The sequence below is a fragment of the Babylonia areolata genome, chromosome 31 (genome assembly GCF_041734735.1).
Source record: "Babylonia areolata isolate BAREFJ2019XMU chromosome 31, ASM4173473v1, whole genome shotgun sequence".
NCBI classification, from domain to species: Eukaryota; Metazoa; Mollusca; class Gastropoda; order Neogastropoda; family Buccinidae; genus Babylonia; species Babylonia areolata.
The window spans coordinates 17,525,240-17,539,437 of NC_134906.1; the positions used below are offsets into that span (position 1 = coordinate 17,525,240).

Sequence of the window (14,198 nt, forward strand, 5' to 3'; positions counted from 1 at the left end):
AAAACATAGAACCGAATAAAGCTATATAATGTAGTAACACACTGAAGAAATGTGCATTTTTTTCTGCTTCCTAAACAGTCATTTTCGACGTAAGAATCGATCCGATTCATTTAGTAAGTCATCAATCTGTTATTAATTATTATTATTATTATTATTATTATTATTATTATTATTACATCATTATTAATTACCGCTACTACTACTACTACTACTTACTTCTTCTACTTACTATTACTGTTACTACTACTACCATCATCATCATCATATTTCTTAAGCCTTTTATTAATTTTTCATGATAACAGCTGTTTTTCTTTGTTCGGGGATAATTTTCACTGTTTGTAATGTGCAGACAAACTTGATTGAAACAATTACGGTAACGTTTTCACTCTTCACCAACTATTTCTTTCACTGAAGGAATTTTGTTTGGTTCAGATTTGATTTCACATAATAACCCTTATTCTGCTACTGGTAATAGTGGCATATAAACATTTGGGATAGACAAATCAGCAGGAAGTATATTGTATAACCGACAATTTTTTTTCTGTTTAAAGATTACCATTGAAGAAATAGTATAAGTAAACAGTGGTTACTGAAAAGATTACAAGCCACGTTATATTTCCAGAAATCATAATATGATCCGCTGCTATTCATTTACCACTATTGTCAAATTAAGTCATGGTTCAAGATTTGTTAAATCTGTTAGTTTTCAAGATGGAGAACAAATGCATTGAGCATGTGTCGGCCACTGACAACGTGAAACAGCACTGCTGTACTGGCGACATGTTATTGACAGGAAAGATATACATGGCCTCATTATCGCCCCCTAGGACTTAGCACTTACGTCCACAGTGACGTCACTATTGACGCCGTCAAATAAATGAAAATATATCTGGAAGGCTGAAAATTCACACATCTGATCTAAAGTAGTATATCTCCAGACCTATTTCTCAGTTTAGGGCCTGAATTGTTCTGGATATTGATTCATGACTTGAAACTAATTCTATGTTTATTATTTTACCTGGCGCCAAGGGTTTTAAATAGCTTAAAGTAGGTATTTCAGAAGATGACGTTAATATTGCTGGCGTCACGAGTTTCATGGCGTCTTTAAGATAACCTAAAAAAAAAGAGAGTACATGGCGTCAAAAACACCAATAGGTGTATCTCAAACGGACTCTTATATCCTGACGTCACGAAGTTATTGACTTTTTTGTGATGACTAAACTGCGAAATCACTGCTTCATTGATTCTTTTTAAACTGACGATAGTGAGGATTTTTTGGGCCGTCATGGATTCATGATTCAATCAACGGTCTCTCAGATGACAAAACAGCCCGTGAGTTACTGAGTATGCGGATACTATAGTGGATTTTTACAAAAATATATATATATAACCTTAGTGAAATAATAAACTCGCATACCAAAAACAAAGTAACGTTTAACATGTCGTCTAATACAGAAGAAAAAAAAAGCAAACAGACGTTACCCGGACGTTTCATTTACAGTATCAATCAATGAAAAACGAAACGAAAGTGCCCACTTTCAGAAAACATTCCTAAGTACTCAGCACAACACACACAAGGAAGATTAAGGTCTGTGAGATCTGAAGATTAATGACACGATGGCTCAGTGCTAAGCTTGATGACGGTCACGGAGATCATTAAAAATGGGAGAAACTCCACAGGGGTTCACAGCAGTCACAGCAGGCGAGAAGAGCAACGGGAGGAACTGTGTCCTCATTCAGGACAACTTCACTGATGAGGGGAGTTGGAAAACTGTGGCGGTGCGTGGATCTGGTGAGGTGCCCTGCTGAAAGTTGTTCCTCCACTCTACACTTGCCGTATAGAGTTGTTCCGCCACTGTTAGAGCCACCCTTTCCTTCACCGCCACTGTGATGAAAATGGCCGCTTGCTGGTTCAAGGTCGTTGTCGGGTAACGGTTCTGACGTTATGAAGACTCTACCTTGGGCAGACTGGTTACTGCGGTGGAGGTCATTGCAGTACTGAAGGCCGTTGAGTGAAGGTCACTGCAGTGACCCAGGACGCTGGTTTGCCGAAGTCAGGTGTCATGGGGGGTCACTAACCTTGGGGTCCAACGTGTGACTAGGGTCCTGGCAGTGGTATAGTGTTGCTGTGGCACTGTTGGGGAAGGAAGCGGAGAGAGTGGTGCTGTCACTGTGGACGTTTTCTGTTGGAGACCCCCGGGTGGTATGGCCCCTGCCCGTCACGGGCCCACCGCAGCATACAACGTGCCCGGCACGGGGGATGCCGTGGACGTGGAGAAGTAGTCAGAGATCCGACATGGACTAGTGGGATCTGCCTCTGGCTGCTGGGCCTCTTTCCCGGGCAGGAGACCGTCCCCTCGTTCCCTCCCTCGTACCCAGCTACCCCGGGTGGTACGCTGGGCCTTTCTGGACCGCTCTCTGCACCCGGGGTGGGGGTCAATTCTGGGTAAGTTCACCAGCTGCTGGTGGCTTGGGCGATGCTGTGCTTGAGGTCAGATCAGTTCGTGGAGACACGTGGACACGGCCCCATCGGACACGTCTAACCTGTTGCCGGCTTGCGTCTTGCGGTGGGGAGCTGGCGTGATGATTTTGATGCGCCCCTTAGTCACCACCCGCCCTCACTGCCTTCTGTCTTGCTCCCCATGGAATAAGGAGCGAGGGTGCTGCCAGACAGGGTGCAATGTTTCGGTGGGGGTGCCCCGTGACGGCCACACAGTCTGCCGGAGTGTCCTGACAGCGGCGATGGACCGAGACACAGCACTGTCTGCTGGCGTTTACTTTACAGCCGGCCAGGGCAGTGTGTGCTGAGGCCGGGGGTGTGAGCCGGTGTGTGACCTGGCGGAATGACGGCCAGAGGGGTGATGCCGGTCAGACTGTCGGAGGACATCTCGCGGTGACCGCTGTCCGGGGACTGAGTGTCGCACTGAGCGGCCCCTGCTGTTCTCTATGGTGGCGCCGTCCTTCACGGCTGTCAAGTAGGGGTTGTCGCCGTGCCGTTCAGTTCGGGCAAGCAAGACTGTGCAATGCTTGGTGTGGTGAGGTCTGGCAACCTGTGGTATCTGCAGAACACACACAAGCACGTGCGAGTGAGCGCGCACAAACACACACACACACACACACACACACACGCGCGCGCGCGCGCGCGCGCGCGCGCGCACGTTCCTTTGATATATTGAATACGTAATCTAGTATTTTGAGTTTAGTTCTTACAACCTGCCTCCTATGTTTTCATTTATGAATGAGAGCGAGAGCGAGAGAGAGCACAGAGAGACAGAGAGAGACAGATACAGAGACAGACAGAGACAGGAGAGACAGAGACAGAGAGACAGACAGACACCAGAGACAGAGACAGAAACATGGACAGAGAGACAGACGGACAGAAACAGCAACAGATACGGAGAGAGTGATGGAGGAGGGAGGTGGTTATGCATGGGGCACCAGCTGAAAGATGCACTGACCAACCCTACCAGTCCCTGCCACCCACAGCCCTCCACCCCAACCAGCATCTCCCATTGCCTCCCCTGTTCAGCTCTACGAGCAGGCAGCAAGGCAGTCAGTCTGTGAGACAGAACAACAGGAAGAAAGAACGATGGAAAGAAAGCAAGAAAGCAAAGAAAGCACGCTGCGGGAAATGGATGGATGGATGGAAGAAAGAAAGGAAGAGAGGGAGGCAGGCAGGCAGGAAGGAAGGAACAAAGGAAGGAAATAAATGTCAGACAAACGTGTGTAGGATCAGCGGCAGACGGAAATACAGACACTAACGGTCAGACTGCAGGACGGCTGGTAGCTGAAAGAAGGAAGAGATCATAGGACACTGACAAATGAGAGAGAGAGAGAGAGAGAGAGAGAGAGAGAGAGAGAGAGACAGACAGACAGACAGACAGACAGACAGACAGAGAGACAGACAGAGACAGACAGAGACAGACAGAGACAGAGAGACAGAGACAGACAGACAGACAGACAGAGACAGACAGACGGAGAGAGAGACACAGAGAGAGGGTTTATTCCATTAAGGCCACAGCCCCATATGAACGGGGCTAATAACAGAATTTTACATGTGTCATTTCAGTTGGTAAAATAGAATAACGCAATTCTCTTTCACAACAAACTATTAGTGAATCGAGGAAATAAGTGTCGCTTCACTGAAGTGATTTATAAAGGATACATAGCAAACACGTATAATGTATTTATTGTACGATGCCATCAATAAACAGTCGACATAAGCATGGATATAATTATATTGGGGGAATGAACTGGATTCGTAAGTCAGTCAAACACAGAAACATAAACAAATTGAACTTCTTGTTTCCTTGCACAAAGGGCACAGTAGCTAAAAATTACATGTTGCCTTTTGTAACGATATATATGTGTGTTTAATTCAGAAATTGATTTATTGATATGGTACTTATATAGATTGATATGGATAACTTACATAGATCTGATATGGATACCTATATCTACCGCCCTGTCCTCGGTCGGAGACTAAGCTCTAAGCGCTTTACCAAATACGGGGTCATTTGCACAACGAGCTGCCTACTGGGTAGAGCCCGCACTGACGGCTGCCACCGGGCGCTCATCATTCGTTTCCTGTGACATTCAATCAGACTTGAAGCACGCACACATACACACTCAGACAGACATGTAACATTTTACGTGTGTGACGGTTTTGTTTATTCACCCTGCCATGTAGGCAGCCATACTCCGTTTTTTGGGGGTGTTCATTTTATTCAGTTTACTGTTCACAGAACTGTTCATGTCGTTCACAGTTGCCATCACATCAGCCAGGGACGGTTCTTTTGTCTAACGAGTGGAGTGTGAGCTGGAGAGCCGGGTCTGCCGCAAGCTGCTGGAGGACGTCGACGCACCTTGGTCAGGGTTCGGGTTGGGTCCAGGGTTCGCTTCCACATCATCACAGCGCAGGAGCCATTCACCTGTCCCACGACGAAAAAAACAAATTGCCCCCCCCACCCCCCCAGTCCCCCACGGCCCCCCCTCCTCCCCGAACAAAAACACAAGGTTCAATCCCAGGATAACACCGGCTTGGCGCGAGCGGAATGTCAAAATGGAGATGTGCATGGCTTTTCTCTCCACTGTCCGTCTCCAGGTGAAATGTACAAATGTCGGCAGAAGGAGACCACAGGACGCCCTCAAGTCTGACTGCCCGGAAGGCATAACGTCTCACGAGACACGTCACCAATTATCGCTTCTGCACCTGCTGTCAGTTCACTGAGATTAGCTGATCTTGTCAGACGATGTGACACGCTCCTTCTGTCTTCCTGCAAGACCCCCCCCCCCCGCCCCAGATAGAGAGAGAGAGAGAGACAGAAACAGACAGAGGGAGACAGGACCCCCAACCCCCTTCCCTCTTTCCGATCAACAGTGTCTTTATGTTTTTCTTCAAATGCATTTCTGAAAGTTTTGTCTTCCATCCTTTGGAATGAGTCATGCATGTGAATGACTGGTATGGAAGTGCTTTGGTTTGTCTCTACTTAGACAAGACCGGGTTCTGTGTACATGCCTTTCTTCTTCTTCTTCTTCTTCTTCTTCTTCTCCTCCTCCTCCTCCTTCTCCTCCTTCTTCTCATTATCATCTTCATTGTTATTATTAGTTTTCCCCCATTTTTTTCAATCATCATCACCACCACCACCTTCATCAGCATCACCATCATCACCATCACCATCATCATCATCACCATCAGTGACGGTACCTGCTGCGTGTGGGTCAGAGGACTGAGGGGAGAGGGGTTCCGGGGGAGTGCCGACGCCTTCAGTTCCAGAGCCTTCATGCTGTTCACCAGCCGGCTGACGTGATCCAACAGGTCCTTGTTGTGCAGCAACAGCTGGTGGGTTCTGGCCTGCATGCATCATCATCATCATTGTCCCCATTGTCCTCATCACAGTCCTCGTGTCATCACCATCATCGTCATGGTCGTCATTATTTTCGTCATCATTATCGTTGTCGTCGTTGTCATGGTCACCATCATCGTAAAGGTTATGGTCCTCTTCGTCATGGTCATAGTCATCGCCATCGTCAAGTTAATTAACATCAACATGTTCAACATCTTCATCATTATCGTTGTTGACGTCGTCTATTTCTTCCTGCCTTCATTCTCTCTGTCTCTCAGAAACACACACACACACACACACACACACACACACACACACACACACACACACACACACACACACACACACAAACAAACAAACACAGACAGACAGACACTGAGACACAGACATAGACACAGACAGACAGACAGACAGACAGACACACACACACACACACACCACACACACACACACACACACACACACACACACACACACACACACATGTACGCGCACGCGCGCAACCGCAAACTACCAACACATTGTTTCGAGCCAATCAACATTAAAACCATTTTAAACAAATTTTATTCCCTAATTCATGTCACCGAACCTGCTTCCCCCGTCCCATCAATTCAATCATCATTTTCTGTTTGGACACAATGAATGCCTCCACCAGGTCTCATGGGCACCGACCCTCGTCCAAAATCGTTGATCAAATTGAAAAGAAACAGCAGGCTTATTGCACAAAAATCTCCCTGCTTTCAGCATTGCTCTTGATATTCTGCCAATGCCATCTCCTTTTAAAGGAGCATTTGGAGATTTTCTCAAGGAATCTGGAGGAGTGAACGTCACGATATTGAGAGAGAGAGAGAGAGAGAGAGAGAGAGAGAGAGAGAGAGAGAGAGGGTTCGTTTGGACACATGTCTGTGTACGTGTACATATATATATATATATATATATATATATATATATATATATATATATATATATACATGCATTTGTGTGTGTGTGTGTGTGTGTGTGTGTGTGTGTGTGTGTGTAGATGGGATGTGATAGTTTTGGCAAAACACAACATCTATTGCCAATGACATTTGCAGACTATTTCTATGATTTTCTTATTGTGAGCATTCATGGCGTGAAGCGTTGAAATCTAACAACATTTTTCCCCATGATATATGTGACCCTCCATCACGGAATGAGTCGCTTTGTCCCTGACCAACTTTCCCGCTAGCGGCGATTTTAGGCGGGTGGGGGTCAGGTTGTCGATTTTCAGATTTTGACTTCATAGTAAACTTTAGGCTTTCTTTTATCTCATATTGAAGTATCTAGGCACAACTGTGTCTTCTTTTGCCTTAAAAGTGTGCTTAAAATGCCTAACCCGTCATTCTGATCGCCTATCACTTCGCGAAATCGATCAACTTTGACAAGCTTGCCCTCCGTCATCTCTTGGAATCGACCGGTCGAATCATACATTGTTTTAAAGGTCAAGTCCGTCTCTTTCAATCTATGTCCTTCTCATTGGTTGATTTTTTAACTACGAGCGAATCGTCGCTTTCAAAATAAGGATACACTACGTAAACAATGCGTCACTATGAAGGAAAATCCCCTCTGTCATTGGCCGAGAGAGGCCACGTGACGAAACCAGCCATTCAGCACGCTAGCTCAAATAAACATGGTCGCAGGGTTCGGAAGCACGTTTTCAAGAGTGACTTGGCGATTTCCTGACAAGATACACTTGCGTTGCACACATTTTGCCATTCAGTGAAGAAGACGACATTTGTGAGTTTCTAACCCAGTACTTCATTGATGGAACTGACCGTTCATGAAATCGATCTCAGTGAACACGAAGGCAACGCTGATTTCGAAGCAGACGACGCAGGATTGTCGTTCAGTTTTCATCAACACTAATATTAATTTTGATGTAGATGACGAATCAACATTTGCACTATATACAGAAAGATTGGAAAGCTTCGCCTGTAATTGCCGAAATCACATGCACCAGGTGCCATCAGTGTTGCGACTGACATGGAAACAAGTGAAACTGACTTGCTGCACTGAAGTGATAGAACTGGGTTTCTCACAGCTCACACAAGGAATATGTAGGTAGCGGCAGCCCCCATGGCCGATGCCGGGAAACCTATGAACGCCTAAAAAATTGACTAATTTTGAAGTGCATTTTCTCAAATTTGATTTCATTTTGTGAAAAACTATCCAACTGAAATAGTCATTTATCATCCATATTTTAAATTTTTATTGTGTTTGCTTTATGCAATGCGTGCATGAGTTCGCGGATGGAAGAAAAAAAGTGTACTGTAACGCGAAATAGCGATCCTTGTTCAATGGCGGCCGGCGTCTTTCTGAGCGCGACACAGTTAGTTTCAACCACATAGTGGAAAAAATCGCATCCGTTGTTTTCCATTCATTGGTTACTGTTCGAAAAACTGGGAGCCGTGAAAGGCGAAAGTTCAAGGAGAACTTTCGTGTGTTTTTTTCCAAGCCTTGGGCGAAGTAGGGTAGTTAGATCTGAGCGCAAAGTTACGGGAATTTTTCGCCTATCTTTCAACGCCTCGCGCAGTTCGAAAATGAAATCTGACCCTACGGGTTACTGTATGAGCGGTAAAGAGCATTTTCTGCTGATTTCAATGGTATCCGAAACTAATATTTTTGATCCATGAGCAATTTGCTCAAGCGATTCAAAAGCAGGTACCCCTCTTCGTCAGTTGCGTCGGCCCAATCAACATTCGACACAGGAGCGCGGCACTTCAGCTAACACAAAAATGGCATTGTTTCTCCAGAAAATCTTAAGTTTCATCGGTAAGTTTTATATTATTTTTGAAAACGAATGTCTTTAGCACTTTCATGCACAATATTGAGCTGAAATTCTCTGAATCAGGATTTTGATCGATGTCAGTAACTGAGCAGCTTGGATCTATTTCATAAGTGTTTTCGTAACGTGACACCGTGTTTCAATCGGAACACGATTTATTTTTTTCGGAGTAAAACACCCAAAAACTATTGATACAGAATGAAAAATGGACATGTTAAAACGGAGCCCATGAATTCCAATTACTAATATTTGATTGATTTTTGCTTTAGTAAGCAAAATATTACCTGGGTCTAAAACCGGAAGTGCTCGGGACAGCATTAGCGTCGTCTGCTACAGACTCGGTTTGTGTTGAATAAGTGAGTAAACAAATTGGAATATGGTTTCTTTTTCATTCAGCATCACACAAAAGTCTGATATTCTAGTTGCATTTTGCTTCTATAGCTGTGAAACTTTATCTCAATATATACAGACAGATACTATGCTCTCACATTCCAGAAAGAGCAAGAACACCAATTCATACTAACCCCTCCCCCCCCCCCTCCCCCACGCTCCTCCTCCCCCTTTCTCCTCTGCAAACTTCACTTTCATAATTAGCTGAGAGTTGTATAGCCATTCCCCTCCTTTGTCTCTGAGAATCTCCCACCAATGGTAAGGAGAGGGGAGGGGGTTGTCAATGGTTGTGGCAAACTTGGCACTGAGCCAAATCACTGACCACTTGCTCTGGCTGAGAATCCCTGACTGCTGACAGTGATATAACCCACCATCTCCTCCCTCCAGTCATCCCCCTTCACCATTTCTTTCCTGTCAGTGGAGTAGGTGTGTGCGTGTGTGTGTGTGAGAGAGAGAGCCAGAGCAAGTTTGCATTTGCACATGTATGCTTGTGAGTATGTGTATGTCTGAGTATGAAAAAAGTGTAATGTGAAGAGATATATGACTAATTTGAACAGTGCAGGCAACATCCTGTTTCTTCAAAAATTTAACACCAATTTTTAACAAACTAAAATTAGTAAAAAGAAAATCAGTACAATAACACCCATAGCCTAAGTTGTACATCAGGTTCAGTCAAGTCAAACTATATAACACTACCAGGAATCCAGCCATTAAGATAGTATAATTGTGTGTGTGTGTGCGCGGGGGGGGGGGGGGGGGGGTCATGTAACCCATGATATGCTGTGCATCTAGACTGCATGAAACAGAAAACAAAGGGAAGTAAACACATATTTCATGAAATGATAAAATGCAAAATACCATGCACATATTGTGAATGAAATATTCAGTTTGATATATATCTAAGACATGCATTCTCACATACACACACAAAGATGAGTACACAAAATATATATCAAAGAATAAGATACTAAGTATGATGTGCATATTAACAATAAAATATTCAATGTAAGTAATCATATACATGTATACATAAGACATTAAGTAATACTTTCATCTCAGTCATGAAATGTAGCACCCTGAAGTGGAATTTGAGTAAATAATCGCATGCAACAAAGACATCCATAAGATGAACAGTACAAGTAGATGGCAAAGTTCTTGTCAGCAATTGGAAAGGACAGACCCCTAAAAATTCAGCCTCAATTGTCAAAGCATAAGTTGATGCTGCAACTGAGTTATTGTGTGAAAGGTAAGTGCGGCCATTTTGTTCAGTGCGGTGAATTTTGTGTTGCTGTTGAATGAATGCTTACCTGTTAGTATGCCATTTTATAATTCTGTTATCACAGTGTTTTCCTCCCACTCAAAACACTCAGAAATTGACAAAAGCCTAAACATATATTAAACTGAGAGCTCTGGTTTTGGTTTTAAGTTTTAAATTGAACATAACATTTGTTCTTTCTTATGAGCTGATCTGTGTATCTAACATGTTGCAGAAACAGCTGCTTATGGCAGGGTTTGCAAGACCTATTCCATGATCCAAAAAGGCCAGTATAAACATCTCAGGTAGTGAGCAGCATGTTATTGCTGATGCCAGGAAACCTGTGAGTGCCAAAAAATGAGAGATTTTTTGGTGTGCATTTTCTCTTGTGAATGCCATTTTGTGAAGAAATAAAGGTGCATCATCCACCTTTTATTTCTTATTTATTGTGTTTCTTCTATAATGAAATGCATGACTGGGTTCATGGATGGAAGAAAAAACTAGAGAGCTGAAAGAAAATAGATTCATATATCTGTCATTTTTGCTAGCAACTTATGTAATATTTGCTCCCTCCTGGGAACCTTTGTTGTGGAATGCCCCATCAACCTACCCATTCTGTATAATGCTCTCAAGTTGCATTCATTTAAAAATTTGTAGTAATTTTGAAGAAGATGATCAGCCTAGACCACTGGTAACTTATTGTGGCTGCAACTTCAATATTTTTTTCAAAAACAAAAATTTTGAAGAAGTCTCATCTGCAGCATGCACCCTTTTTTAATGAGAAAATCAGGTATCATTCCTTTTCTGACAACTTTAGAGGGAAGTTTTAAGGTTGATTTTAATTTATTTTGAAAGCTGACATTTCACTTAATACACACACAAAATTTCATGGTCCTACTTGTGACAGTTACTGAAATATTCATCTTTGCAGCATGCTACCCCAATAAACAGTCTTTTTTCCACTGGTCAAATTGAAGATTTTTCAAAGTTTGAGACTCTGATACTTAAAATTCAGTCAACTGTCCTGCCTGAAAAAAATTCAGTGCACTTTCTGTGATGTAATCTGCAAGATATTTTATTTTGAAATGCAACTGTCTATTCGTTTCAGTGCTGTAGACCTTCAAAGTTGCTATTCTGTACACATTGACACGTCTTGATTTTCTATTTCCTCCTACTTTGACAGACATATTTTCCAGTTTCTTTGCTGCTGAAGTGTTAGTGTTTTCTTGTGCAATATACCATTATCATATGGTTTTTAAAAGTATATGAGTTTTCATTACAGTACCCTCATGGACAGTATAATATAACTGTGAAAATGTGAGAATATTAAGTACTAACAGCATGTACGCATCGTCACATCTTTAAAATGGAATATCTTCAGAACCAATCAAGATATTAACTTACTTTTTTTTTTGTTTTTCTTATATTGTCATGTTGTTTGCCAAAAATCACATTTCAGTCATTGTAATGAATATTTAAATTTTCACTGCCGCCACCTAGAATATGCAAGCAAAGTGACTGGGGGACTGGATATAGCTGAAGTGTCTGAAGGTAAGCTTTCGTATTTTACCCACATTGACAAATACTGAAATGTAATGATGGTATAATCATTTGATAATAATTTATTTAACAATGATTGACTCAAGACTGATTTATTGTCTTACATTGGAACAGGAATTCACTGTTTGACATGTGGAATAAAAATGATTAAAAGAATAAAGTGAATCTGAGGAAATTAACAGAATGTAAATTAAAAGATCTCACACACACACACACACACACACACACACACACACACACACACATACACAATGTGTGTCACACAGTGAGTCACATACTCACACACACACACACACACACACACACACACACACACACACACACACACACACTCACTCACACACTCTCCCTTCACAGTTTAACCATTTAACTGAGCAAGGGGAGGTTCAGGGGCATGACATTATGAACAGTTTTCAGTTTCACAGAATTTGCTTCAATGGATATTTTATGTGAATGTGTGTCAGGTTGGTGTGTGTGTGTGTGTGTGTGTGTGTGTGTGTGTGTGTGTGTGTGTTGTTTTAAATAGATATAGACTTGTGTCAACAGTAAATACTAAGAGTATTACTAATAGTTCAATTTCTTTTTCAGCCCTGAAAGATATGATGGTACTTTATATGCCTGCCTGTACACCAATGAATAATTCTGATATCACTGCTGGCAAGTCATGTCATCAGAAGGAGAGGCAACACCACCAAACTAACTACACTGTCAACTAAAGAACTGTCTGCTGGTGAACAATCTATGAGTGAGTGAGTCAACTGTTAATGTACTATGATTTATAGTATAAATTTACCATGAAGTGTGCAAACTTAGTTTCTTTTTACAAACTTTGTCTGGATGTACATGTATGGAATTGTAAACTTTTGCACAGACATTTACATAAATGATATAAGTGTGCATGTGCTTGACATGCCACTATGCATAAAGTAACTTAATGGATTGCAGCATGTCATGCACATGCACACTGATATGCACACTGATACTCATAGTGATACAGCATTAATAATCACTATTTCATACTTTTATTATCAGTAAACTGCTTTGTCTGATTATATTATGATATATATATATATATATATATATATATATATATATATATATATATATATATATATATATATATATCATAAGTGTATTCTTTTTTTATTTTCTGATAAAATACATAGAACTAAAAGTAAAGCATTTTGTAAAGTCCTGTGTAAAGAATGAAAGCTGTGATGTAAATGTACAAAACTGAAATTACTGTTGATATTTAATCTAATATTATTAGCATTGATGAATAAACTTTAGAACATATAGAAAATAATTCAAAACAAAGGAAATGAAAAGAGATAAAGAAGTATTACATAACAAACTGTTTCAGGATAAACCATGCATTTTTGGAACATACTGACACCACCGGTGGAGAAAAAAGAGTGGAGGAAGAAGGTTCAATATCAACACCATCCACCCTGATGACACTTTGTACCACAAGAATTGATTACCTGTGCCACATATCTGCACATTTTTATTTATTTATTTTTATTATTATTTTTTTTTTTTTAGCAGATTGAGTGTTTGTTTGATGAGGTTGTGTGTCTTTATTGTGTGAAGTATGGGTTTGACAAGTAGGTTTTCTTTGCAGATGAAGTGTTTGAAGTGTTCATTTGGATTATGAAATGTATTTCATTTGATGCTATGCTGGGATAAAACACACATGAACTTGTACCTTTTGTATGAGCAGTTTTGTTGTGTGGATCTTTTTTGTTATTTTGTTGTGCTTGTTGTATGGATTATGGTAATATCACAAGCACACTAAGCCAGTGAGCACATTGAATTACAATTACATGATTCGGCATCATGATTTAGCATTTTTTACCTCTAATCTGGCATAAATTTTAGTACACATACTATACAGAGCAAAAGTTTCATAGTAATTGGACCACAAACAACACCACAACAAAACTGATCTTAAAACTGGAAGGTTTTTAGTCATGTTTAGCTGATTAAAAAGTAAGTATACTAATACTTCAGTTGCAATTCTTTCCAAAAAAATTAGAAAATTCTTATTTGAATAAATCAAATAAACTCAATATTTTTCTTTCAAACTTTGTGCAATTGTGGATATTGCCACTAAGTATGTGTGTGCCAAATTTCATGAACATATCTTGCTTAGAAGTATGTGGTTGCTATGAACATGTTCCAAAACTTTTCGGCCTTGATTTCTCAGTTCGTTACTTTCGCGACTTTAGAACTTCAAATCACAATAACTTTTCACAGAATCATCCGATTTACAAACTTTTTTTTTCGCTGTAAAGGTCATTTATTGCAGATTTATGCTATACCAATAACTAAAAATCGA

At 41.3% G+C, this 14,198-nt stretch overlaps 1 protein-coding gene and 1 long non-coding RNA gene across 2 annotated transcripts in view; one reads left to right on the forward strand and one right to left on the reverse strand.

Annotated features, from left to right (window-relative positions):
- Window positions 1–2,219: 2,219 nt before the first annotated feature.
- LOC143276036 (carboxyl-terminal PDZ ligand of neuronal nitric oxide synthase protein-like) overlaps window positions 2,220–14,198 on the reverse strand; it is a 121,835-nt gene continuing 109,856 nt past the window's right edge. The window contains exons 9-12 of the mRNA XM_076580423.1: window positions 5,708–5,854; window positions 4,806–4,898; window positions 2,784–2,944; window positions 2,220–2,418 (exon numbers count right to left, since the gene is read on the reverse strand). Of these exons, the coding sequence (XP_076436538.1) occupies window positions 2,220–2,418; window positions 2,784–2,944; window positions 4,806–4,898; window positions 5,708–5,854 (600 nt within the window). The remainder of the gene's footprint in view (window positions 2,419–2,783; window positions 2,945–4,805; window positions 4,899–5,707; window positions 5,855–14,198) is intronic.
- On the forward strand, window positions 11,797–13,803 carry LOC143276173 (uncharacterized). Its single transcript, XR_013053514.1, has 3 exons — window positions 11,797–11,848; window positions 12,446–12,602; window positions 13,221–13,803. It is a non-coding gene; the product is annotated as an uncharacterized LOC143276173 (long non-coding RNA).